Source organism: Ananas comosus, linkage group 5 (genome assembly GCF_001540865.1).
Source record: "Ananas comosus cultivar F153 linkage group 5, ASM154086v1, whole genome shotgun sequence".
Taxonomy (NCBI): domain Eukaryota; kingdom Viridiplantae; phylum Streptophyta; class Magnoliopsida; order Poales; family Bromeliaceae; genus Ananas; species Ananas comosus.
In genome coordinates, this window is record NC_033625.1 from 549,602 (window position 1) to 577,210 (window position 27,609).

The 27,609-nt window shown below is 40.5% G+C and overlaps 3 protein-coding genes across 10 annotated transcripts; 2 read left to right on the forward strand and 1 right to left on the reverse strand.

Moving 5' to 3' along the window:
• On the forward strand, positions 515–16,837 carry LOC109710568. 5 transcript variants are annotated; one of them, XM_020233254.1, is made up of 24 exons: positions 515–694; positions 1,174–3,272; positions 3,843–4,041; positions 4,154–4,213; positions 4,957–5,061; positions 5,290–5,430; positions 5,858–5,920; positions 6,932–7,159; positions 7,257–7,340; positions 8,930–9,087; positions 9,180–9,705; positions 10,158–10,328; positions 10,470–10,529; positions 11,446–11,568; positions 11,767–12,042; positions 12,552–12,617; positions 12,944–13,075; positions 13,424–14,251; positions 14,364–14,644; positions 14,783–15,036; positions 15,123–15,361; positions 15,475–15,666; positions 16,060–16,332; positions 16,455–16,837. In XM_020233254.1, exons 2-24 carry the CDS (start codon positions 1,291–1,293, stop codon positions 16,599–16,601), a joined length of 6,588 nt encoding a protein of 2,195 aa, XP_020088843.1. In that variant the 5' UTR covers positions 515–694; positions 1,174–1,290; the 3' UTR covers positions 16,602–16,837. The 5 variants fall into 5 exon arrangements, with proteins under 5 accessions (XP_020088843.1, XP_020088842.1, XP_020088844.1 ...); XM_020233253.1 differs by having other exon boundaries at positions 1,191–3,272; XM_020233255.1 differs by lacking the exons at positions 515–694; positions 1,174–3,272 and having other exon boundaries at positions 3,864–4,046.
• LOC109710209 lies at positions 19,619–23,262 on the forward strand. The gene is made up of 3 exons (XM_020232693.1): positions 19,619–20,232; positions 20,354–21,305; positions 21,432–23,262. Exons 1-3 carry the CDS (start codon positions 19,866–19,868, stop codon positions 22,972–22,974), a joined length of 2,862 nt encoding a protein of 953 aa, XP_020088282.1. The 5' UTR covers positions 19,619–19,865; the 3' UTR covers positions 22,975–23,262.
• Positions 23,895–27,469, reverse strand: LOC109710100 (crocetin glucosyltransferase, chloroplastic-like). 4 transcript variants are annotated; one of them, XM_020232539.1, is made up of 2 exons: positions 25,890–27,469; positions 23,895–24,722 (listed from the first exon to the last, which is right to left on the reverse strand). In XM_020232539.1, exon 1 carries the CDS (start codon positions 27,440–27,442, stop codon positions 25,892–25,894), a length of 1,551 nt encoding a protein of 516 aa, XP_020088128.1. In that variant the 5' UTR covers positions 27,443–27,469; the 3' UTR covers positions 23,895–24,722; positions 25,890–25,891. The 4 variants fall into 4 exon arrangements, with proteins under 4 accessions (XP_020088128.1, XP_020088127.1, XP_020088126.1 ...); XM_020232538.1 differs by having other exon boundaries at positions 23,895–24,738; XM_020232537.1 differs by having other exon boundaries at positions 25,885–27,469.

The following is a 27,609-nucleotide window of genomic DNA, read 5'->3' on the forward strand; positions in this document are numbered from 1 at the left end:
ATAAATGAGTCTTTTTATAATTGAGCCCAACTATATATATATATATATATATATATATATATATATTTGCTAAAAAGCAAATAATAAAAAAATATTATATATATATATATATGAATATATATAAATATAAATTAAATAAATTACATAAATATAAAATCTATGTATTCGAGTTGTTATCGAGCCGAATACTAGCGAGCTAACCCCAGCTCGTGTTCGCTCGTTGATTAAACGAGCTAAAAAATTCAGCTTGTTTACTACACGAGCAATTCGATTTCGAGCTCATTTCGAGCCGAACACGAGCTAGCTCGCGAACAGCGAGCTAGATTGCCACACCCGGTGCTAAGTTTGTTCTGTTGAAAGTAGGCCCAAGAATGATGTGGGCTAAATAAGATCCGATTCAAATGCTATTTTTGGGGTGTGGGATAAGTGGATCGGCCCATGAAATGTTGATTGAGATTAGGATCCTCTGACACGCGTCGACTCTAATAGGAGCCTCCTCCTACGATCAATATGCGAGGCGCTCCGCATTAAAGTTTGTCTTCAGGAAGAAACTATCCTTCGCTTCTCCCTCGCTTCTTCCCACCCGGTCCTCGTCCCACCTCTCCCCTATGAACCCGGAGGCGGGGAAGTGAGCGAAACCCTAACTCTAACGCGCCCCCAAATCGCTCCACAATGCTCGATCATTTCCCCCAAGGTGCCAATTCTCCTTCCTCCTCCACCTCCTCCCAAAAGTTCGTTACCAATCAAAACGATTCAATCCAACTAGAACAAATGCTTTCCTTTGTTTCGATTTTTTTGGTTTTACAGGAAAAAAATATCTCTTATGCCGTTTTCCGATCCTTCAACAGTCGTTTCATTGTTAAATTTGGGGTTTCAGGGTTCATACTGCTCGGTTTGGGTAGAAATAGGTAGATATATTTGCTCTCTAATGGATGGTTTTCGGTGTTTTATTGATGTTTATCGATTGATTGCTCCTCTGATTTCTTTAGTTACCTTTTAGTAGTGCTTATTTGATTTTATGTTTGGTTTCAAAGCACAGTGATTTGCGTTCATAAGGATTTTTCGTAGTTCCTGAAGTTGATTTAATTTGATATCTTTGATTATCTCATCTATATTTATTTTTATGGTTTGTAGATTCATTTATTTGTAGATTCACTTATTTATTTATCGTAGTTTTCTGATGGCATCAGAATGCTGTGTAATCTCGTGAGCTCCTGAGGTCAAAGGGGGACTGAGATTCAGTTCTTGGTCCCCTGCGTATGATTAAACCTCCAGTCGACGCCATTCAGAATGAGTGTGGAACGCTTTAGTAGCTCATTTCTCGGATCCCCACTTGAAGCGCAGTCGAAGCATGGAAACGGATGCATATTTCCTGATCTCTTTAGAGGAAAATCAAATGCTCAAGCTTCCTTTCATTTCTTACTTCCCGGACAGAATCATAAATGGTTTACAGGAAGGCATTCTCCAGTTTCCAGAAATAGAAGTAGAAATTCTGGTCTACCAATGAAGAAATTGGGCTCAAGATGTAATTTCCGAGTTCACTGTATGAAGGAGTCCTTCCCTAGGACCAGGGCAATGATTAGATCGTTTCTTCCTCTTTGGAAAGAGGGCTTATTTTTGGTCAGATGCTCTGTTTTCCTCGCCGTCGTTTCTGCTGCAGGAATGCTTGTTTGGTACGCTCGGCTCAAAGCAAGGAGCTTTGTAGAGACCCAGCTCCTTCCTTCCGTTTGCTCAATACTTAGCGAATATCTTGAAAGAGAGCTTGATTTTGGTAAGGTGCGTAGCATCTCACCTTTGGGTATAACCCTTCACTCATGTTCGATCGGGCCCCACCGCGACGAATTTTCTTGTGGGGAGGTATCGAGCATGAAGATTCGTATCCGCCCTTTTGCAAGTCTACGGAGAGGGAAAATTGTTGTAGATGCTGTTTTGTCCCAACCTTGTCTTTTGGTTGCACAAAAGGAAGATTTTTCCTGGCTGGGTATTCCTTCACCTTCGGAAAGTGGTTTTCAGAGGCGCCATTCTTCTGAAGAAGGAATTGACTACAGGACGAAAACCAGAAGGCTTGCTAGAGAAAAATCAGTCATCAATTGGGCCACAGAGAGGACTAAAGCAGCAGAGAGAGCTGCAGAGATGGGTTATGTTGTTCCTGAAGAGAATTCAGTATCTTTTTCAACAGATGAGAAGGTTGATCGTGGTTCCGTTGAGTCTACTCGAAGGAGTTCATTCTTTTTCATGGATCAAGACATTCACTTGAAGGACCATCACTGCACAGATAAGAGGATTGAGTATGGCTCAAATCATGCCGATCTGGAGAAGTCTTTTGGAGTCAAAAGTCGTGGGCCCGGAATCAAATTCTGGTCTCGTATGATACCTTATTCAGTGAGGCACAGCTTCAAGCAAAACTCTCACAATAAAGTGATTTCTGAAAGTATGATTACTATTAAAGGAAGGACCCTTAAGCGTAGTGCGCTTGCTGCTTTATCCTATTTTCGGGGTTCAGATGGTGAAAATTCCAGCAAGTCTTTCCCTGAGCAGGGAAAAGATTGTCAAGGTGAAGGTTATGCAGAGGATGGCATAGTTGATAGAAATGAGGGATCAGCAAAGATTGATGATCAGTCTTTGCCCTTAGGTGCCAATAATTTAATTCCCATGGATAAAGGGGATGCTCAAATACACATACCAATCGGAAAAATTGAGGATACATCAATTGAAAAATTGAGAATTGAGGATATTTTCAAAACTAGAAGCATAGCAGGTCCGCATGTCAATGAAGATCTTGATGAAGATCATCATAGTACTGGGCTGACATATGATAACTCGCGTGGCACTTCTAACTGCAATCCACATATCTCAGATAGTGAGGAACTGACTGATCATGTTGAGGGACAACATGATCATATACTGGACAATGTTGAGAATGGTTCTGAAGATAGTAGCAGTCTTCATTACCAAGGATTTAATCTTCGAAAATTCGGGACATGCTCACAAATGCACCAGTCAAAATTATTTTGGTCAATAAAACTCAAACCTGGATTTATTAGGTTTCCCATTTCTTTCAATGAACTTTTATCAGACCATCTGGCAGATCAGATTCAGAAGCTGAAGTCATACTTGAGTATAAAAGCTGAAGATCTCTCTGCTGAACTTGCAGAAGGGATAAATGAAGTTCATTCCGAAGGCATTGATAGGGCCCTTCCAATTACGTTGGATTCTGTTTATTTCACTGGTGGGACACTAATGCTGCTGGGATATGGTGACCAAGAGCCCAGGTTTGGCACCTTTTTGTTTTTGTGCTTTACTACCCCATCATATTATATACCTAAGCTACCACTGCTATAAATACTTGCAATGTCAGTCAATTCACTTTTTTACGGCCCCTCCATTTTTATGGTTTTGATGATATCTTTAAGTTTCTGATTTTGCCCATACAAGGATCTATTTATTTATCAGGACGTTCGAACTCATTTAAAGAGTTATAGATGATTGTTACTTCTCGACGGAACTAATGAAATGCCATAGTTACCTTGTTTTGTTAGGTGTAAGATTCCTGACATTTACTAATGAGATACCATACAATTGAACATAGATAGTTTCACATTTTGAAATCAGTGAATACATTGTTGCCTGCCTGTACTATTGCTGGCCTGTTGGGTAGAATCAGTGGCCATGAAACTACAAAAACAGTGATCGACAAATCACTTGTGTGTGTGTGGTGATTCTGCAAATCACTACAGACAGCATTGAAACTGTTAATAAGAGCCCATTACCGAAAACCACTTGCAGTGAGTAAATTCACAGCAGACGATATTGACTAAAAACTCATTTTCATTCCATCACAGAGAAATGGCAAACGTAAGGGGCCATGTGAAGTTTCAAAACCATTACAGTAGAATTCATGTGCAGCTTAGTGGTCACTGTATGGAGTGGAGATGTCAACGTACTTCCCAGGGCGGAGGCAGACTATCAGCAGATGTTTTTGTTGATATTCTTGAGCAAAAATGGCATGCCAATTTGAATATAGCAAATGCTTTTGCTCCGGTAAGGTACTTCTTTTTGCTACTATTTCCTTAAAGAATGCAGTATTTTTTCTGAAAAATTATGCCTTTTTTACTTGAATATCCTAACTCTCTGTTCATATGACATAATGCAGCTGTTTGAGCGGATATTAGAGATTCCAGTCACATGGCATGAAGGAAGAGCTACTGGTGAGGTGCTTGTCTATACTTAACCCACACCCCCCTTCCTCTCTCTCTCTCAATTTTTCAGAGTAAGAGTGGTCGCGAGCTAACTGAAATAATATTTTATTGCTATTTATTAATATCTAATTGTATTAGTCAGTAAGTTCAACTCTGACGGAAGAAGAGTTTTGTACAGTGCAAATCTCCTATAATATGATACTGGCTAGAGCACATTTTTGACGTGAAGATGAGAATAATTGATTACTTTTGCGAGTGATTAGCATCTACTCTAACAAGTAGCATAGAGAGAGGTTGTGAAGGAATTTATGAAGCCAGTTGGTGGGTACAGTATTGGCTCTGTGACTAATGGTCAAAATCCTCAAGTTACATTGAAATAATTTTTTGATGCAGATCCAGCTTTTCATTTCTTATCTTTCTTGGTTGATCGTGAATATTTCTTGTTGAAATAATTATGCTGTTTTGATATATTGAGTTTCTCTTGTGGAAAACTCAGGTACAGAAGTTCAGTTGTTAGTTTGATTTCGTTCATATGACTACTAGGTAGTTCAGTGAATTATGGATATTGGAGTAGTCAGCAATTGATATACTTCCGATTTGTGCTATGCCAATTTATGTTGTAGAAAATATCAACCAAATTTGTGAATAGTTTTGACTTTTAAACTTTTGATAACAGATTGATACTTATGTAAGTGTATGTCAATCTAATTGAAGCATTTTATGATAATCTTCCTTCTTTCCCTTTTTCATTTTCCAGGTTCATATCTGCATGTCAAAGGGTGATACGTTTCCAAACCTTTATGGTCAACTTGATGTGCGAGGGCTCTCATTTCAGATATTAGATGCTCCTTCTTACTTTTCGGTAATTTGCCTCTTATAGAATTCACTGACATCTAATACACCTGACCTATACTTTCCGCTTGAGTATAGCGTGCTTTTGATATATTGTAATTAATGCTGAACTTGATGACTCAACAAATCTTCTTTTGCTGGTGAATATTCCTGCCCACCATTAAACAGCAAATTGTAGTTATTTGCCATATGAAGAATGCTAATCCTTGGAAATTCACTTAAACATGCTTGCTTTCAGGAGTTATCTGGGAATTTGTATTTTCGTGGTCAAAGGGTATTTTTGCACAACACAAGTGGTTTGTTTGGTGATGCTCCTCTGGAGGCTTCTGGTGACTTTGGCATTAATCCTGAGGATGGAGAGTTTCATTTAATGTGCCAGGTAATTCTGATTTAGTTTTTAAGCATATTTTCTTCTGATCTCTGGAGAAGGATAGAGTTACCTGAGCATATATTTGTCAATTACCATTGGTTGGTAATTGACAAATAGTTTACTCATTTCTTGGATCTTTTTCTGCATATTCTTAATTAAATGGAAATTCTATAGCAGTTGAGTTATGGCATTGCATGGTAAATTATTTGAAAAGTCGTAAGTAATTTGTACAGGATGATAAATGCTTATCAATTCTATCTTGGGAATGGACCAAAGTCTTGTTCTGCGGAATGACTTTGAGATGATCAGTTAGATCCCATTCTATTTTTCATTCATAGTATCAAAAACTTTAATGGTTGCTCACATATCATCTGTCATCATCTTTTGGAGTCACATGCATAATACACATGCATCAAATTGATGCTTCTTTTTGCAGGTTCCATGTGTCGAAATAAATGCACTTATGAGGACTTTAAAAATGAGACCGCTGTTGTTTCCGGTATGTATACTTTCTTTTTTATGCCTTTTAACTACTTCCCGTGAACAACATGCAGCCTTTATGGCCCGTAGATTTTTATAGATGGCATAGTTTGGCAAACAAGCAGCTATGGAGCTTCTTAATTGCTCGGTCTGATAGTCTGAACATACTGATGAGAAAAATCTGCTCTCATTCTGGCTAATTTGAAATCATTCATTATCACCTGATATTTATGCCTTTTGCTGTTTCCCTTGACTATTTATCGGTATTTTAGACTTTAGTTCTGAAGGTTCGAAATAAATTTGTCAAAACTGAGTATGTATAGAAGCAATTTTAATAAATATATGCATCAAAATGACAAAACAATTTGAATAAGATGTCTCTGAGATGAAGGGGTTGTTTGGACACATGAACATATTATTCAGTATATCCCTTTAATTTACTCAAGATGCATGTAGTATTTGGTAGATGAGCGTGATCAGATGTATAAAATGGATACTGTGCTGGGCTTTAAAGTTATTTTTTTGGAATAAGTTAAATCACTTTGTAGGTGACATATGCTATCCTAGCCAATCAAGGATGCCAAGACCTCTCAAGGAGTAAAAATCAAACTCCCTACCTTCCAATCATACAAGAAAATTTTCATACCAAATATGTTATCTTTGAATTCTTATTCTAATATCCAAACTGGGCTGAATGTTTTTGTTGTCCTGGATCTAGAGCTCAAATAGTTGCTCTCTTAGTAAACTGGTTTGTTTGAATCTAATCCATGTTATCTTGGTCAGTCCTGTTCTGGTTATTTTTAGTTTGCTTTCTTCTCTCTGCCCAAGAGAAGGATATTCAAATATTCATGAGCACATGGTGCATTTATGTAGTACTCGCTGACTGCCTACTGCACTCATGCTCATGCTTTGGATCACAGCATTTTACTTGAATTTGACCTCCTGAACAAAATGTTCATATCCTATTGCCACTTTTCTGGTTTGTATTTCCTCTCTTTAAGATGTGGTTCACTGCTGGTGCTTGATTCAGTTGGCTGGCTCAGTTACTGCTATATTCAATTGTCAAGGTCCTCTAGATGCCCCTATTTTTGTGGGAAGCGGAATTATGCCAAGGAAATTTCTTTCGGCTTCTACCATGCCCCTATCTTCTGCATCCGAATCTGTAATGAGCAATACAGAGGCTGGTGCGGTGGCAGCATTTGATCGTATTCCTTTCACACATGTATCAGCCAATTTTACCTTCAATCTTGATAACTGTGTAAGTATCAACTTCTATCATGCTTGCTTGTAAATAATCTATTTTTGCATTGTCCTTTATAGTTAGCTTTTGTTAATACAATAGTCGCTGTTGCTAGGTTGCTGATTTATATGGCATTAGAGCGAGACTTCTTGACGGAGGAGAAATTCGAGGGGCCGGTAATGCATGGATTTGCCCTGAGGTACATTGCTTACTGCTAGTTAATATACATGGTTTTATACTTTTATAACGTGGAGCCAAGTAGCTGCCTGTAATTTTTTTGTCCTTTCCTGTCATAATTGATTAATTTTATTGTATAAATGCTTAGTTTGCTTATTTATTGATAACATAAAGACAAGGTTAATATCGATAAATAGTTAGATAGTATGAATTACAACGGAACAAGAGATTAATTGTAGTGCTCAAGGACAAATTTTCGAATAAGAGAACCGAAAAAGCCCGGTAATGCATGGATTTGCCCTGAGGTACATTGCTCATTGCTATTTAATATACATGGTTTTATACTTTTATACATGCTGCGTGGAGCCAAGTAGCTGCCTGTAATTTTTTTTGTCCTTTCCTGTCATACTTGATTAATTTTATCGTATCGTGCTTAGTTTGCTTATTTATTGATAACATAAAGACTAGGTTTATATCGATAAATTGTTAGATAATATGAATTACAGCAGAACAAGAGATAACCTTCAGGAATTAATTCCTAAGCCACCGTTTGGTTCGAGGTTAAGTAAAAATTTATTATTCCAAAGATAGAGTTAAGTTCAGGGTTAAGGTGGGGTTAGAGTAATTTTGTATTTGGTTGAGAATTGGGTTTAGTCTAGGTATAGATAAAATAGTGTTTGGTTGAAGTAGGTGGGATAAGAAGGATATTGAGTAAAATAGTGTTTTGTTTGTTTGTTTGTAGTAGTGGGGTGGGGTGGTACCCCAAATGGGCTATCCCGGAATAGCCCATTTGGGGTGGGGTTAGCTAACCCCACTAACCCCACCTTTCAAATTAGGTGTTTGGGAATAACTTCGGGGTTAAGGGGTTATTCCACCTCTTAACCCCGAACCAAACGGGTGCTAATTGTTTTCAAAGAAGAATATACTAAGTTTGATGCCCTCAAAAGCGGCAGACAAGGTATAAGATTTGTTACGTTCTTAAGTTATCTTCACAATTAAGGCTTGGTTACATAGTAAAGAGAAACCATATAAATCCATTTATCTACTTAGAACACTGCTTATAAGAGAGAACGAAAAAAGCCTTCAGGCATTTATTTGTACATTATCCTAAGAATTAAGGCCTGGTTACATATTGAAGAGAAACTTCATAAATCCGTTTTTCTTATAACACTGCTTGTAAGTACAACACATTTCTTACTTTGTTGAAATTCATCTGTTTTGAGAGTATTGAAAAGGACTAACGTAAATTGTGTCTTAGCATATGGATCTGAAAGCCATTCATGTCATCAAGTATGTTTTAGCGGGCTTGCATACCTCTACATGCAGCTGGAAAATAACTCTGCAATTAAGACTGATTTTCCATCATCTTTTTTCTTGTTAATAAATCCGCACTTGGACTAAATTATTATATCCCTCTTCGTGCTGTTTTTTAACTTTTTCCTAACAACGCGATACTCAAATTCATGTTGTCCATTCTTCACTTATTATACAGGGCGTTAATAAATCCGCACTTGGACTAAATTATTATATCCCTCTTCGTGCTGTTTTTTAACTTTTTCCTAACAACGCGATACTCAAATTCATGTTGTCCATTCTTCACTTATTATACAGGGCGAAGTTGATGATACAGCAATGGATGTTAATTTGTCTGGGAACATTTTACTTGATAAAGTATTGCAGAGATACATGCCTGGAGGTGTTCCACTGACAGCACTCAAGATTGGGGAGCTTAATGGAGAGACTAGAGTATCTGGTCCTCTTTTGAGACCGTAAGTGCTATAATTAGCTACATCCATTATAACCACTTTTAACTATTCTCATGATTTAGATGGCAATGACTTATCTTTATCTTTGACTTCAGGAACTTTGACATAAAGTGGGCTGCACCAAATGCTGAAGACTCGTTCACTGACGCACGTGGAAACATTATTATATCACATGATTATATTGCTATCACTTCATCATCAGTTGCCTTTGACTTGTATGGTCAAATACAAACAGCTTATCCCCGTGATTACTGGCTACACAGTGACATAAAAGATATTAAAAGAACCATGCCTTTATTTATTGAAGGAGTTGATTTGGATTTACGAATGCGAGGGTTCGAGTTTGCTAGCTTTATAACTTCTAGCCCTTTTGATTCCCCACGCCCTTTGCATTTAAAAGCCACTGGAAAGATCAAGTTTCAAGGAAAAATTTTCAAATCACTCAATAACATTGATGAGAAGTTATACAGTTTTGTAAAGAATTCATTAGAGCATAATATGGTTGATAATGATGTACCGAGACTTATCGGGGAGATCTCTTTATCGGGAATAAAGCTTAATCAACTTATGTTGGCACCGCAGCTGTCTGGTTTTCTTTCTCTAGGACATAATGGTTTGAAGGTAAGATCTTATAACTCGCAATTTCATTAGGAATGTCTTCCAAGGTTGCATACTTGCATGATGATTCCAAATGTAAACTCCCTCTCCTTGGTCAATTTTGATATGATCTTATATATGCTACTTTTTATTGCTTCATATAGATTGGATGATAGTTGCCTTAGTTTGTGTTGCTTACACGCAGGATAGGAGTTTAATCACCTAAAAGTATTACGTATTTTTAAGTCTTTGAAATTTATTTCGTTTACAGAAAGTTTTTATCTTGAAAACTATTTCTTATAGCTTTTTCTCTAATACATTATCATATAACAACATGCATATGTGCATTTACTTTTGCTTACACTGATACTAATTCTTTTTATCTGACATGTGCCAGATTATAAGCGTATTATGTTAGTATTTTCCTCTTTGTACTTACATATATTTCTCCAAAATTTTGCTTTGTGGCTAACCAGTTGAATGCTACTGGAAGACCTGATGAAAATTTGTCAGCAGAAGTTATTGGACCATTTTGGTTAAGCACAGAGCAGATGGCTGAAGACAGAAGATTTGTTTCTATTTCTCTTCAAAAAGGGCAGCTACGAGCAAATGCCTACTATAATCCTCAAAATTCAACTAATTTGGAGGTACCACTTTATCAAGTCTTGCAGTTGTAACTTGTAAGACGGATGTTTGGTGCATTATGTGCTTGTAATATTCTTACTTGAATGCTTTGCTTTTGGCATCAGAAAATGTATACTGTCTGATCTTTTTCCTTCTGTTCTTAGGTGCGGAACCTACCACTTGATGAATTGGAGCTTGCATCTCTTCGTGGAAATATTCAAAAGGTAAAATAAAGTTTAGTTCAGAACAATGAATGGGACAGTTCTATTTGTTCCAGCCTTTTAGGTTGATGTTAAATCTGATAGGTTTTCTTTTTAAAATTATGTTCAGGTTTATGGTTTGGGTTTAAGTCGAACAAGCTGGTTTACTTTGAAATCTGGTTTAGTAAAGGGTATCAAGTTAGGGGTATTTTAGTCCTTATGTAAAAAATTGAGAGTTGGTGCCTTAATAAATTTAGAAGACTGCGGCTGGTTTGGGGATGCTGCGGTGCATCTCTTTTGTTTCTTCTTCTATTTTCTTCTCCTGATCCTTTCTTAATTATGGAGAATATAAAAGAAGGTCATTTCTCATTGGAACTAGTGGATGGTCTTACATGTTATTTACGACACATTGTATTTGTAACATGGTATCAGAATAAAAGGTCTTGTGTTTGAGTCCCACCACTCTCCTAGTGTCATTTAATTTTCTCCTATTTAAATTGAGTCCACGATTTGGATATTAATATTGAAAACACTGTTCTCTGATGATTGTTCATGTTAGTTTTTCAGTAATTTAAAGCTGGGAGAAGCGGACCAAAAAATTAAGACTACTTATGCTTCCTTCGCACAATGTCTTTTTATTCTCGCCTGTGGTAATGCATTAGTGCATATTTAATTAGACTAGAATACTAGTGGGGGGAAAATGCAAGTACTTATGCTCGCACATGTATGAATGCACATGTAAGGTTAACTTTCCTGCGAATGTTCCATTAGCTTTATTTTTATACATTGCCCATCTAGCGTTATCCAAAGATCAATATAGATCCCTTGGGGCAATGCCACTTTACTTTTAAATTTCAAATTTGTTCATCTGCCTTATTTCCATTGGCATTTTTTAAAGTTTTAGATAATTACAATCTGTTCAGTACTTGCGTGTTTGCAGGCTGAGGTTCAACTTAACTTTCAAAAAAGGAGGGGCCATGTGCAGTTGTCGGTGCTTCATCCCAAATTCAGTGGTGTGCTAGGTGAAGCCCTTGATGTGGCTGCCCGATGGAGTGGTGATGTTGTAAGCAGCTTCTTTTTTTTTTCTCGTCTTGCTTGAACAGTTTTTATGTATCTTGATTAAGATAATTCTATTGGATTTGTCATTATCACTTGGTCTAGGAGCCTAGATCCTGGTATCTCTTTCCATCTATTCTTTATCTAATTGTTGCTACTATTACTTAGATGAACTTATTAAACAGTTACATATTTGACCTTGTAGATTACTATAAAAAAATCTGTCTTAGAACAAGCTAGTAGCCGATATGAGCTTCAAGGGGAGTACGTATTGCCTGGAATACGTGACAGATATCCCACAAACAAGGAGAGGGATAGGTTACTAAAGAAGGCAATGGCTGGGCATCTTGGTAGCATAATTTCCTCAATGGGGAGGTGGCGGATGAGACTGGAAGTTCCTTTTGCTGAAGTCGCTGAGATGCTTCCCCTGGCCACTCTTCTTTCTCGTAGCATTGACCCTGCTGTTCGTTCTAGAGCCAAGGTGCTGATGCTTTTGTATCAACTTATTGCTTTGCATATACACTGTGCTAGATTGTTTGTCATGGTAAAATGTATAGATGTGGCCTTTTTTTTGGTAAAACATAGAGAACTTTTGTAACTTTGTGACCACGTACATAAAACTGAAAAGTAATCAACTCTATCTAGCAAATTCTATATGAATGATGATGATCCTCAATCCTATTAACATCTAGTTTGTCTTGTTTGTCTTCAAGTTTTACTAGTTCATCCATTTCTTTCAGAATGCATTAAAGAAACTATAAAGAAAGAGTTATTCTCACACGTGTCTGGTAAAAACCAACTTTACATAGAGTGCTCTTCACTAAGAAAATAGTAGAATTTCTAAATTTCGGGAACAGTTGGTGATATCAATCTGATAGCTTGTATGTGTTATTTGAAGTCCTGAATGTGCTTTAGGAGTTCTTGTTATTCTTGTTTCTTGATGTGAAATAATTGTGTTGTTTATTGTGCAACTTTGCTTATATATTGCAGGAACTTTTTATGCAAGCTCTGCAATCTGTTGGATTTCACGCTGAAAGCCTTCATGACCAGCTAAAGGTTTTTTGCCCAGCTATGTTATGTGTTTGCATTTGCAAAATATGAATTGTTGTCTTATAAGGAAAAGTGGCTTCTATGTGTTTCTAAGACTTGGATAAAGGGGCCAACTTCAAATGTATCATCCTTGTTTACAGACATATCTCTATGTTTTGGTTATGACTTAATGATTTATCTTGCTCTTCTAAATGGCTTCTATGTGTTTCTAAGACTTAGATAAAGGGGCCAACTTGAAATATTTGCAGACATATTACTATGTGTCAGTTATAACTCAAAGATTTAACTTGCTCTGCCAGTTAATAGTTCGATGGATCTCCATCATATTGCAGGCAATACAAAACCACCATGATTGGCTAGATGACAATATCTACGAGGACATTGTTCTTCCTGGCTTGTCCGAACTCAAAGGTCGCTGGCATGGCTCTCTTGATGCTAGTGGAGGAGGCAATGGAGATACAATGGCAAGTACATGAGATCTTAATTTAGTATTACAAATATGATCTAGTAGTGATTCAAATGAGCATGAACAACTTATATTGGAAAGTTAAACATGTCTCTGAAATGCTTTCAGACTGTTATCAGTGGTATTGTACATCTAATCCCATATAAGAGCTGGAATAATTTGTCTTATGAATTCTGTCCTTGATTTATTTACTTAACATCCTTATTGAACTCTGTCAAATTTTCTTTTGAAAATGATGATTTGAGAGTATATAAACATATCATTGTGAGTAACCTGTACTATGTGTATTACGAACTTTTAAGTACAACATGATTATGCTTGTCTAACAGTTTTCTGCTTTATACAGGCGGATTTTGACTTTCACGGAGAGGATTGGGAGTGGGGAACTTATAAGACCCAAAGAGTATTGGCATCTGGTGCATATAGTAACAACAATGGTCTGCGACTTGAAAAGTTATTTATCCAGAAAGATAATGCTACTCTTCACGCTGATGGAACCTTGCTAGGCCCAGTCTCGAATCTTCATTTTGCTGTACTCAACTTCCCGGTTGGTCTCGTACCAACTCTGGTACAGATAATAGAATCTTCAACATCAGACTCAATGCATTTCCTACGGAATTGGTTAACACCCATAAAAGGTATTCTTCACATGGAAGGAGACCTGAGGGGCACTCTTGCAAAACCAGAATGTGATGTTCAAGTAAGATTATTAGATGGCACTGTAGGAGTAATAGATCTTGGTCGAGCTGAAGTAGTGGCTTCGATAACCTCCACAAGCCGCTTTTTATTTAATGCTAATTTTGAACCCATACTGCAAAGTGGGCATGTTCATATTCAGGGAAGTGTTCCTGTGACTTACATTGGAATTGATTCTCATGAAGAAATTGATAAAGAGAAGGATAGTGGAAAAGCAATTATACGTATCCCTGCTTGGACGAAAGAAAGTGAGAGAGGATCTTCTGATGAAATTGTTGAAAAGAAGTCTGTGAGAGATAAGACTGAAGAGAGTTGGGACTTACAACTAGCAGAAAGTCTCAAGGGTTTGAATTGGAACATTTTAGATGCTGGTGAGGTACGAGTTAATGCAGATATTAAGGACGGGGGCATGATGTTGTTAACAGCTTTGTGTCCGTATGCAAAGTGGCTTCAAGGTTATGCTGATATTATCCTTCAGGTTGGTATGCCTTAATTAATTAAGCAGAACGCTGTATACTGTTTTCATTTCCAGATTAATTATAACTTGACTCATCAAACTATTTTCCTAAAATATTCGGCATTTGCTATAGGTCACTGGCACTGTCGAGCAGCCTGTCGTTGATGGATCTGCATCATTTCACCGTGCATTTGTTTCTTCTCCTTTCCTTCGAAAGCCACTGACAAATTTGGGGGGTACAATTCATGTTGTATCTAATAGATTATGTATCAATTCTATGGAAAGCAGGGTAAACAGAAAGGGTAAATTGTCACTCAAAGGGAACTTGCCTCTCAAAAGTAGTGAGTCATCCTCCAGTGATAAAATTGATTTGAAATGTGAAGTCCTAGAAGTTCGAGCTAAGAATATTTTGAGGTCAGTTCCATGTCTTTCAGTTCTTTTAGTTAGCAAGATATAACACATTTTCTTAAATTGTTTTCCACGGACTTTAGCTTTGTACATTGCTATATTGATATTCGAACTCTAAGAAAAAGCTGATCAAATCAATTTCAGTGGCCAAGTAGACAGCCAACTGCAAGTTATGGGCTCCATATTGCAGCCAAATGTATCTGGAATGATTCAATTGAGCCATGGTGAAGCATATGTGCCTCATGATAAGGGGAATGGCAATGTTACTAATAGATTGGACTCGACAAAGTCTAGCTTTCCTTCTCCTGGTTATAGCCGAATGATACCGTCAGGGAGTTTTTCACGCTTCTTGGGATCATCACCTACTGCAGCGGATAATAAATGGCCTCAAACTGCTGGTATGTGATTTTACCTATTAATAGTATTATTGTAGTTTATTAATCTAAGGCATCAACCTGCTGATATATTATATTGTTGTTTACAGGTCAACAAACAGAAGTAGAGAGGAACATTGAGCAAGCTAATAATAAAATGGGCATTGATGTTCGGCTCACTGATTTAAAGTTAATTCTGGGACCAGAGCTGAGGATAGTGTACCCTTTAATTCTTAATTTTGGTGTTAGTGGTGAGCTCGAGCTTAATGGATTGGCTCATCCAAAGGGCATAAGACCTAAAGGGATTTTGACTTTCGAAAATGGAGAAGTCAATTTAGTTGCTACCCAGGTAGTTTTATGTCACTTTCGGATTATTGGATAATTGTTAAATATACCATGGCTGCAAACTCAGTCTTATCCTATCTCGCATGAAAAGTAACATGTTGAGTGGCTTAATTGCAGGTTAGACTCAAACGCGACCATCTGAATATAGCTAAGTTTGAGCCTGATTTTGGTTTAGACCCCATCCTGGATTTAACATTAGTTGGGTCTGAGTGGCAACTCAGGATCCAAAGTCGGGCTAGCACATGGCAGGATAATATTGTGGTGACGTCTACACGTTCTGTGGATCAGGATGTTCTTTCACCTTCTGAGGTAAAGAAAGTTTATATTGGTAGATGAAATGAATTATCCTAACTTGGTGAGAAATAATGATCAATATATGTTTCTTTTTACCCTATCATCTATTTTCCTGGACCTGGAATTTTTCTTTTTTTACCTTCAGGATCTCTTTTGAATGATCATTATTTTTTGCATTCTGATTCAGGAAAAAGAATATATCTAGCATATGTAACTTTAGATTGAGTTAGTCTTGCCCTAGAAAGGGTAGAACAAAAAGGGTTTGCTGAATGACAACATGCAAGAAAGTTTGTGACAATATGATCTTATTTTGGTTATATAATTTACTACATTTCTGCTATTTTATTTATAAATATGCTAGTTAAGTGGCCCTTCGGAAAATTTATTATTTCCCTCAAATTACCGCAGGCTGCGAAGTTTTTTGAGAGCCAGTTAGCAGAGTCTCTGTTGGAAGGTGATGGGCAGCTTGCATTCAAGAAGCTTGCAACTGCAACGCTCGAAACCTTGATGCCGAGAATAGAAAGCAAGGGAGAATTTAGGCAGGCACGGTGGCGGCTAGTCTATGCTCCACGAATCCCAAGTTTACTCTCTGTGGACCCAACCGTTGACCCCCTAAAGTCCCTTGCCAACAATATTTCTTTTGCCACAGAGGTTGAAGTGCAGCTCGGAAAACGTCTTCAGGTAATGCATTTCACTGCCCGTAGAAACTCCAGTGCCATCATCTCTTAATATGATTGCATTTCTTTTCCCAGCTTACTCTTTACTATCTTTTTTTGCAACTTTTTTTTTGGTATATTTTTCAGGCCTCGGTTGTTCGACAGATGAAAGATTCAGAAATGGCCATGCAATGGACTTTAACTTATCAGCTAAGCAGCCGCCTTCGAATTCTTTTCCAATCCACCCCGTCGAATCGCCTTCTTTTTGAGTACTCTGCAACATCTCAGGACTAGGTAAACTTAATTCTGCAGCCGGAGTGCCGAGGATCTGGTGGCTAGGTAAATTTACCTGTCAGTTTGTGTATATATTTTACTTGCATCTACTGTAAATCAATTTGTTGTATGTGTAGTAATATTCTTTTTGCCTGAACTAGCAAGTTTGTACATAACTCGTGATTCAATCTTAATCGTTCCACAAAAAAAAAGTAGAATTCTATACAGCAGGGCCTAGGATTATGGCATTTTTACTAGTCATATGGTTTGCTAACGAGAATAATCATTCTGTTACACTTATTTTTTTCCGAGAAATCATACACTCACGAATTCGATACAATAATAAGCTACGTAAGCGAGAGAGTTTATCTAATCGCAATTATTTTATCCTATTTCGTATAGAACTGTAAGATATCACCTGTTAACATTCTTCCCTTCTTCACACCTCGATAAATTAAATCTAGATATAAATTTAGTGCCAAGGTGTTACCTTTTATAAAATTTGATTACCTATCTAGAAAGTTTTGATTTCATAAAGTTTTTGTTTTGCATTCCATGCATGGAGGATGCAGGATTATAGGAAACATTTTCGTATATTAACTCCTAACTATGTGGATGCCTTTATAGAACGAGCGATTTGAGGTGTACGTTCCTTGATTTGATTTACATTTTACAGTTTACACTCCATTCATCTAAGGGTTCTCACTTTTACTTTTAAATTTTTTTTACTAACAATTTATTTAGATCTTTTTGAATCCTACTATTGAAGGGTTATAAGATATACACGTATAAGTGTTTAGATAGTACTTTTCTTAGAGATGCTTCTCATGAATCAAGAAAGGAATACAAATTAGAACATCACGTGTGGACGAATTGCCTATAAAGTAGTGCTGCAAGTCTAACTCGCCGCTCATGAGCCGGCTTGTGTTCGATTAGAAATAGGCTCGAAAATGACTCGTTCGAAATTAATTCGAGCCAGCTCGAATTTGGGTGGAATATGCACCCCTATAAAGAAGTATGTCTCTATTTTCTAAGGAGTTCGAAATATTCATATGGAGAATCTATGCAAGAAGATGAGATTAGGTTGGATTTCGACTTAATCACATGATTTTTTTTTTTGAAAGAAAAAGATAACAAACAATTCACCTTGTATATGTTTTTTGAAATGAACTCAGCTAAAGGTTTATAGCAATTAGGTTTCGAACTTGAAATCTTAGTTGCCAACTATTAAATCCTTAACTAACTGTCCTTGGTATGATCGGTATCGCATGGTAAAAGTTAAAAAGTCCCGATTGGATGCATAAATTTTTTATGCGTCAAACCTTTTAATTTTTTTAAAAAAATGTATTTGGTAAATAATAAATATGATAAAAGAGTATAGAATGTATACAATATTTGTCTTTTTTGTTATGTTTAGAATATGATAAACTATATCGTGTGTAAAATATGCTATTATATCAAATTATAAATATTATTATAATAAAAAATTTATTAAATAAGCTTTTTTTTTAAGAGAAAGACAGCATGTTATTTACATACTGTATTTCTTTTTTAAAAATAATTTACTTTTTAGTTTTAGAAATTATTTATTTGAAAATATGATGTAACTAGAATATGAACTTAAAATTTTGAGTATCAAGCGTCAAGCTTTTTATTATTTGCTTTTCATCTGCACCAGCAACAATCGATAATTATTAAATAAGTTATTATTAAATATTTTATTGTAATGTCTAATGGTGTTGTAATTTGCTAAGACAATCAGTCCATTTGTCACGTTTTTTTTTTTTTAAATTTTTGTTCGTTTTGCGATAATTTCTCAGCAACGTGGAGACAATTCGCTGGACGCGTCTACGTCAACCCTTCTTTTTTTTTTCCCTCTTTTGTTTCTTTTTTTTGTTTTTTTTAAAACTTTTTCAGTATGACAGCTAAAACTGAACCAATGGGCCGCATATATAAAATCAAGAATGGATGGCTGAAGAAAGTTGGGTTGGGTCTAACAGGATAACTTTGTTTATTAGCTACTTTTATAAAAATTATTTAAAACCTATTATCATGACTATCTAATTTTTAAAATTTTAATTTTATTACCTAACGTTTACATATAAAATCAGAATGAAAATTTGAGTGCTCAAAATTTATTTAAATAGTTTATAACAAGAGCTGTTCATGCACCTTTTTAAACAGAACTACTTACATATGAATTGTTGATATGTTTGCATATTTAATATGCAGGGTTAATTCATACAGGCATCTACAAAGATATCAAACAGCAAATATATCTCTATAAAAATTAAGTTATCAAATTTATTCATTCAAATTTTTTCTGATTTATAAATATATCCTTCCAATAGTTCTGATTCGTTCACATATGTTTCTATTATTTGATTCATCATTAATTTTTTAACGGTTGGTGTATAAAAGAATTATTTTATTTTTACAAATTTATTCCAACAGAAAATCATTTTTCTTTCTCTCTCATCTTGCTTTCGTCGCGGCACATGCAGTGTACCTTATTTTTATTGCAAAGGAGGGCCTATGTCGTCACCGTCATAGGTCTCGTCGTTGCGATTGATAAAAAAGAGAGAATGAGAAATATGAGGAAGACTCAACGTTAGAATACAAATTATTTATATATATAAGGCGTAAAAATGTCATTTTTTTTTCTTAGGTAACTATCGTTAACTTTTTTAACTTATAATTATATAAATTTGAGAACAAAAGGGTATATTTATGGACGGAAAAATTTTTAAAGGAATAAATTTGATAACTTTAATTTTGTAGGGAGATATTTGCTATTTGATATTTTTGTAGGAAGCCATATGCAATTATCTCTAAAGTATTTATTTAATTATTAATATACTAATAAGTTACTAAAGTAATATTTGATCCAGAATATTTCTATGTTAAAATATCTGCCGTCTAACTCTAGCAAAATGAAAAAGTAAAGAAAAGAAATTACTAGGTCTACAATCTTTTAATTTTTTTAAGTTGTAATTACTTAAAAATTATAAATTTCTTTCGAGGGTGTACTGGAGACGAGAACGAAGCAAAAAAATGGTGACATCCCCAGTGATGTCACTAACCAATCCCCTCTCTCTTAGTCATAATATCACAGTCAAATTATCTCACCAACCACCCAAAATCCAAACCCCCTGAGCTCCCTCCAATATCTCGCCAAATAATAGCAGCCACACAATTTATAAAACGTTATACTTGGAGATCACACTACTTCGTTCTTGTCGATTCAATCTCTTACTTCCAGTTCAACAACTAACCTATAGGGGAATGGCAGCTCATCTCGAGCAGCAACAATCATCGCGGCAAAAGCAGAAGCACAAGCATTTTTTAGTGGTGACGTTCCCCTTCCAAGGCCACATCAACCCGGCGCTCAACCTCGCCAAGCGCCTCGCCCTTGCCGCTGCCCCCTCCGCCTCCGTCACCTTCTCCACGACCACCGCCGCCCACCGCCGCATGTTCCCCTCGGCCTCCTCCCGATCCGACGACGACGACATCCTCCACGACGACGGCCTCCTCACCTACGCCCCCTTCTCCGACGGCCACGACCACGGATGGAATGGTGGACTATCTGAATTCAACCGCTACATGTCCGAATTCGAACGGCACGGTTCCCGCCACCTCTCTGACCTCGTCGGTAAATACAAAATAATTTATCGTTCTAAAAGCTTAAACTGTTAGGGAGAGAACGGTATGTACCTATATATATGTTAATATTATTTATTATACATATTCAACAAGGAACAATTAATACATAGGTAATTTCGCGGCGCGGGGCCGCCCGGTCTCCTGCATCATCTACACCATTATCCTACCGTGGGTCGCCGATGTGGCGCGCCGGCACGGGATCCCCTCCACCCTCTACTGGATCCAACCCGCCTCCGTCTTCGCCGTATACTACCACTACTTCCACGGCTACGACGGCGTAATCTCTGCGCACCACCGCGACCCGTCCTCCGTGGTGAATTTACCGGGGCTTCCGCCGCACGACATGCGCGACCTCCCCTCATTCCTCGTCGACTCCATCGAGGAAACCTCCGCGTTCTACTCCGTGTACCGGGCGCTCCGCGACCTCTTCGCCGTGTTAGATAAGGAGAAGGAGATCGGCGGCGCGAGGCCCACCGTATTGGTTAACACGTTCGAAGAGCTGGAGCCGCGAGAGCTCGCGTCGATAAACGAGCACTTGGACGCAGTCCCCATAGGCCCGGTGCTTAAACCCTCGCTGTTTAGCGATAACGTCGATGTCGAAGCGGAAGCGGGGGGCGACCTGTTCGAGCGGGACGACGAGCAGCGGTACGTGGAGTGGCTCGACGCGAGGCCGGAGAGGTCGGTGGTGTACGTGTCGTTCGGGAGCCTGTCGACGGCCACGAAGGAGCAGCTGGAGGAGCTGCTGCAGGGGCTGGAGGGGTGCGGGCGGCCGTACATCTGGGTGGTGCGGCGGGACAACCGAGGCGAAGGGCCGGCGGGGCTGCAGGACAGGGCGGAGAAGGGGGTGGTGGTGGGGTGGTGCGACCAGCTGAAGGTGCTGTCGCACCGCGCGGTCGGGTGCTTCGTGACGCACTGCGGGTGGAACAGCGTGCTGGAGAGCGTGGCGTGCGGCGTGCCGATGGTCGCGGCGCCGCGGATGTCGGACCAGGGGATGAACGCGCGCTTGGCGGCCGCCGCGTGGGGGACGGCGGTGCGGGCGCGGCTCAGCGCCGAGGGGGNTGGGTTATTTATCTATATATAGCTATCGTGTTTTGAATTATCTTAACTAAATAATTTAATTGAGATGTTTTATAATCCGGCCGATCACCCATTCTAAAGCATTGCTTTTTATAGGAAGCCCCCCTAACAAGTTAATTACCAGCACGCTGCAATCTGCTGCTTCCCCAGATCAATGGAGGACGGCGTTACCGAACGCGGCGACTCAGAAGGGCGTTTCAAGCCGCACTTCCTGATCGTGATGTACCCGGTGCAGGGCCACATTAACCCGGCGCGCCGCCTCGCCCGCCGCCTCATCCACGTCGGCGGGGCGGCGCACGTCACGCTCTCGACATCTGTGTCCGGCCACCGCCGCATGTTCCCCTGCTCCTCCTCCGACGACGACGAAGAAGTAACCGACGGCCCGATCTCCTTCATCCCCTTCTCCGACGGCAACGACGAGGGCACCGACCCGGGCGCCCCCGACGCCCGCCGCCGCTTCGCCCGGACCCGGTCCGTCGGGTCCCAGACCCTTTCGTCCATCCTCGACCGCCTCGCGGCGCGCGGCCGCCGCGTGACCTGCGTGCTCTACACCATCCTCCTCCACTGGGCCGCCGACGTGGCGCGCCAGCGCGGCATCCCCTCCGCGCTCTGCTGGATCCAACCCGCGACCGTGCTCGCGGCGCTGCACCGCTTCTTCCACGGCCACGAGGGTCTCGTCGCCGCCCACGCGCGCGACCCCATGCACGCGGTGAGCTTCCCGGGCCTACCCCCGCTCCGGATCCGCGACCTCCCCTCCTTCCTCACCTCCGAAGACGACGACACCCAAGCCGCGCTCCTCGAGTCCTTCAGGGAGGTCTTCGAGACCCTCGACAGAGAGGGTCCGAGGCCCAGGGTGTTGGTGAACACGTGCGAGGCGTCGGAGGGCGACGCGCTCGGAGCTTTGGAGGCGGAGCTGGAGCTGTACGCGGTAGGGCCCTTGGTGCCGGCGCTGCTCCCCGCGCAGGAGGTCAAGGACGCGCGGTCGGAGGCCGATCTGTTCGCGCCCGACGAGAAGGGGTACATGGAGTGGCTGGACGCGCAGGAGGCGAGGTCGGTGGTGTACGTGTCGTTCGGGAGCCTGGTGGTGATGAAGAAGAAGCAGGCGGAGGAGATGCTGATGGGTCTGAGGGAGAGCGGCAGGCCGTACCTGTGGGTGGTGAGGAGGGATAGTAGAGGCTCCACGGATCAGGAGGAGTGCCCTGGCACGGAAGAAGAGGAAGACGAAGAAGCAGGGGGAGCGGGGATGGTGGTGGAGTGGTGCGACCAGCTGGAGGTGCTGGCGCACCGGGCGGTGGGGTGCTTCGTGACGCACTGCGGGTGGAACAGCGTGCTGGAGAGCCTGGCGTGCGGCGTGCCGATGGTGGCGGCGCCGCGGATGTCGGACCAGGGGATGAACGCGCGCTTGGCGGCCGCCGCGTGGGGGACGGCGGTGCGGGCGCGGCTCAGCGCCGAGGGGGTGCTGGAGAGGGACGAGCTGAGGCGCTGTTTGGAGACGGTGCTGGGGGAGGGGGACGGCGCCGCGGAGATGCGGCGGAGGGCGGAGACCTGGAGGGAGAAGGCCATGCAGGCCCTGAGCAAAGGAGGGTCGTCGGATCGCAATCTGACGGCGTACGTGGAGAGTATCATCCATTTACCTAATACTCTAAATAAATAATTAAGGTTTCAATTTTATATAATATATATAATATATATATATACCACTCGTCCAAGTTGGTGGCTACTATTTCTCTTCTAGTCTTGTTAATTTTCTCTAATTTTTTATTTTTTAAAATAATTATGTACTTTAGAATTAGCGGATCGAGTGCGAAATTTACTCTTACTAGCTAGTAGGTGGTGTACACACACGAGTTATTTTACTACTATGATGAATAATTACTGTTAGTATTATTTTAGTTTTGTAATTTGGGAAGAGCATATAGTACATGTGCATTGTTGACGATTATGTCACGACAAAATCTTTTGTGGCAAGTCGTTCTCTTCTCTCCTTTTTCGTCTGAAAAATCTGGCGGAACTGCTTGTTGGGCTTAAGATTCTCTGCGATTTAAAAAAAAAAAAAAGAGAAAAAAAAAGAAATGTGGATCTATTACATTTGTAACACTTTTAATCATTTATTTATGTGGAAAATGAATTTGTACGGAAAAGATTACTTTGGTGGAGATCGACGAGATAGATACAAATAAATTCTACCATCTAAGTTCACAAGTTTCATGAACCAAGTTCAGCGGTACCCATTAAATTGATAAATAAGCTTAGAATTTATTCCAAGTACCGCGTCGCTCATAAATTCACAATCCAAACTAGATAAACTGCTAATTAATTCTACACCTTGTGATTTACATTAGTAGGGAGAGCTTCATTTTATAAATCTCAACTAGAAGCGAAACTCTGTTTCAATTTTATACTCTAGTAAGAAAATGTTTCTTGAATTTTAGTATAAAGTGTGATGGGGTTTGTTACTAAGACACTGGAGTGCAGAGTACAAGAAAAAACTTAATGCAAATAATACAAACTTTGCACACGCTCCTATCTGGAGTGCAGCTGTGCGTGGAAACGAAACTGGAATCCGAACCAGAATTGAAATGGAATGAGATTAGTATTAGAATCATATCATTGAGGGTTCTTTTTGCAAATAGCTCATTCACAAAATTTTATTTTAAAATTGGCCCTGTCAAAAATTTATTTACAAAAATGGTCTTGTCCCTGCCACGCAAGCGCCACGTCTGCGCCACGCGGATGGGGCAGGAGTTTAAGTTGAACACGGTGAATGATTCACCGTGTCCAATACAAATATCATATTGGATACGATGAACCATTCACCGTGTTCAATACTACCGTATTCAATACTAATACATCCTTAACCAAAAAATGACTAAGTCCTAGGTGGTTTTATTGGACACGGTGAATCATTTACCGTGTCCAATATAATTAACTCGGCTTACCCAATTTTTGACTAAGTGGGGATATTTGTATTGGACACGGTGAATGATTCACCGTGTCCAATATGATATTTGTATTGGACACGGTGAATGATTCATCGTGTCCAATATGATATTTGTATTGGACACGGTGAATCATTCACCATATTCAACTTAAACTTCTGCCCCGCCCGTATGGCGCTGACGTGACGCTTGCAAGAAAAAAGTAGGGCCATTTTTACAAATAAATTTTTGACAGGACCAATTTTAAAATAAAATTTTATCAGGGACTATTTGCAAAAAAAAACCCTATCATTGAGGATTCACAAGAGGTTGCAACAATTTCATTGGTTGAACGGTGGAGAGAGGATCCACCATAAATTCCATTGACTCTTAACCGTACAAATTCCAAAAATCAATTCGGCGCCATTAACACCCCCGCGGCCGCGGCCCACACCTCCACCATCCTCGCGTCCGTGTCCTAGTCCTACCGCATGCAACTTCTGTACATTAATATTCAATAAAACAACAACTTATATTAAATAATTAATATTATAAAATTAAAATTTTATTAAATATATATTATTTGTAAATTAAGTCTAATAATTTAAATTATCGATAGATTTTATTTTGAAATTAATTTTAAAGAGTTTTAGGTATGTGGTGTATATCAAAATATATATTTGATATAGAGAATGTTCAATAAAATGCATTTATAATTTAAAAGAGAGGAAAAATTTTTACTTATATATGGTGTATAATAATACTCCATATAATACATAGAATATTAATGATTGATAAAATATTTAATAATTAATATTATAAAATCAAATATGATAGGATATATATATATATATATCAAAATAATTTATTATAATACAGAAATATATAATGTGTTTTTTAAAAAGTCGGTTTATGGTGCAGTGGACATTTTCAAAACTTTTATTGAATATGTGATAAATTTTTGTTGATTTATGCCTCAATAAGTAATGTGGCTCTTTCACAAAATATTTTTTTTGCTGTGATAAAACCCTCGGAAAATATTTCTCAAAAAAAAAAAACCCTCGGAAAATTTATTATAATATATTATATTGATTTATAGGTATGGGTAATGAAGTGAAGAAATAATTATTAAATAAAAGCGTACTTATCGGATAAGGATCAGGCTTTTGACTTGACGAGACAGAATATTAGATAGAAGTACTAGGCTTTTTGCCTTGCGGCCACGTGACACAAAACAACAGAGTCAGAAAAACCTTATAATAATAAATAATAATTTTTTAAAAACAAGAACAGGAGTCTTTTTAAATACCATTTTATTATTTTAAATTTTCTCACTTTAATATTTTATAATTTAAAATATATCAATTTAGTATTCTGTAATTTTATTTTTATATTTTTATTATTAAGTTTATTAATTTTTTTCGTTAAATTAATAATAATGTTAAAAATAAAAAATACTAAAATAAATATTCGATAAATCTAGATAAAATATCTAAAGTGTTTTATATATAGTTTAATAAAATATTAATAGAGAAACTGACGAAAAAATAAAAATAGAATCACATGATACTGATTTAATACACTTTAAACTATAAACTATTAAAGTGGAAAAGTATGAAATTATAGGGGTGCAATAGGAAGTTTACCCAACTATTAAATAGCGCTCCCTGTACAACTTGTCGGCCCGTCGTGGGTCCCTCCCTCGCACGCGGCATCGGCGCACCGCGCGACCTCCGCCGTAAACGCGCGGAGGCTCTGGTCCGAGGAGCCACCGGGGGCGAGCGCCTCCCGCGCCCTCTCCCGCCAGGCCTGCGCCCTGGTCCTCATCTCCCTCGCCCTCTCCCCCTCCCCCATCACCACCTCCAAGCACCGGATCAGCTCCTCGCACCGCAGCACCCCTTCCTCGTCCATCTCCCCCCTCAGCCCCGTCCCCCACACCTCCTCCATCAGGCGCGCGTTCGTCCCCTGGTCCGCCCACTGCGGCGCCCCCACCGTCGGCACCCCGCACGCCAGGCTCTCCAGCACGCTGTTCCACCCGCAGTGCGTCACGAAGCACCCCACCGCCCGGTGCGCCAGCACCTCCAGCTGGTCGCACCACTCCACCACCATCCCCGCTCCCCCTGCTGCTGCTGCTTCGTCTTCTTCTTCTTCCTCCGTGCCAGAGCACTCCTCCTGATCCGTGGAGCCTCTACTATCCCTCCTCACCACCCACAGGTACGGCCTGCCGCTCTCCCTCAGACCCATCCGCATCTCCTCCGCCTGCTTCTTCTTCATCACCACCAGGCTCCCGAACGACACGTACACCACCGACCTCGCCTCCTGCGCCTCCAGCCACTCCATGTACCCCTTCTCGTCGGGCGCGAACAGATCGGCCTCCGACCGCGCGTCCTTGACCTCCTGCGCGGGGAGCAGCGCCGGCACCAAGGGCCCTACCGCGTACAGCTCCAGCTCCGCCTCCAAAGCTCCGAGCGCGTCGCCCTCCGACGCCTCGCACGTGTTCACCAACACCCTGGGCCTCGGACCCTCTCTGTCGAGGGTCTCGAAGACCTCCCTGAAGGACTCGAGGAGCGCGGCTTGGGTGTCGTCGTCTTCGGGGGTGAGGAAGGAGGGGAGGTCGCGGATCCGGAGCGGGGGTAGGCCCGGGAAGCTCACCGCGTGCATGGGGTCGCGCGCGTGGGCGGCGACGAGACCCTCGTGGCCGTGGAAGAAGCGGTGCAGCGCCGCGAGCACGGTCGCGGGTTGGATCCAGCAGAGCGCGGAGGGGATGCCGCGCTGGCGCGCCACGTCGGCGGCCCAGTGGAGGAGGATGGTGTAGAGCACGCAGGTCACGCGGCGGCCGCGCGCCGCGAGGCGGTCGAGGATGGACGAAAGGGTCTGGGACCCGACGGACCGGGTCCGGGCGAAGCGGCGGCGGGCGTCGGGGGCGCCCGGGTCGGTGCCCTCGTCGTTGCCGTCGGAGAAGGGGATGAAGGAGATCGGGCCGTCGGTTACTTCGTCGTCGGGGGAGGAGGAGCAGGGGAACATGCGGCGGTGGCCGGACACAGATGTCGAGAGCGTGACGTGCGCCGCCCCGCCGACGTGGATGAGGCGGCGGGCGAGGCGGCGCGCCGGGTTAATGTGGCCCTGCACCGGGTACATCACGATCAGGAAGTGCGGCTTGAAACGCCCTTCTGAGTCGCCGCGTTCGGTAACGCCGTCCTCCATTGATCTGGGGAAGCAGCAGATTGCAGCGTGCTGGTAATTAACTTGTTAGGGGGGGGCTTCCTATAAAACGCAATGCTTTACAATGGGTGATCGGCCGGATTATAAAACATCTCAATTAAACTATTTAGTTAAACCCAATAAATAGATATATATCGATAGCACAAAAT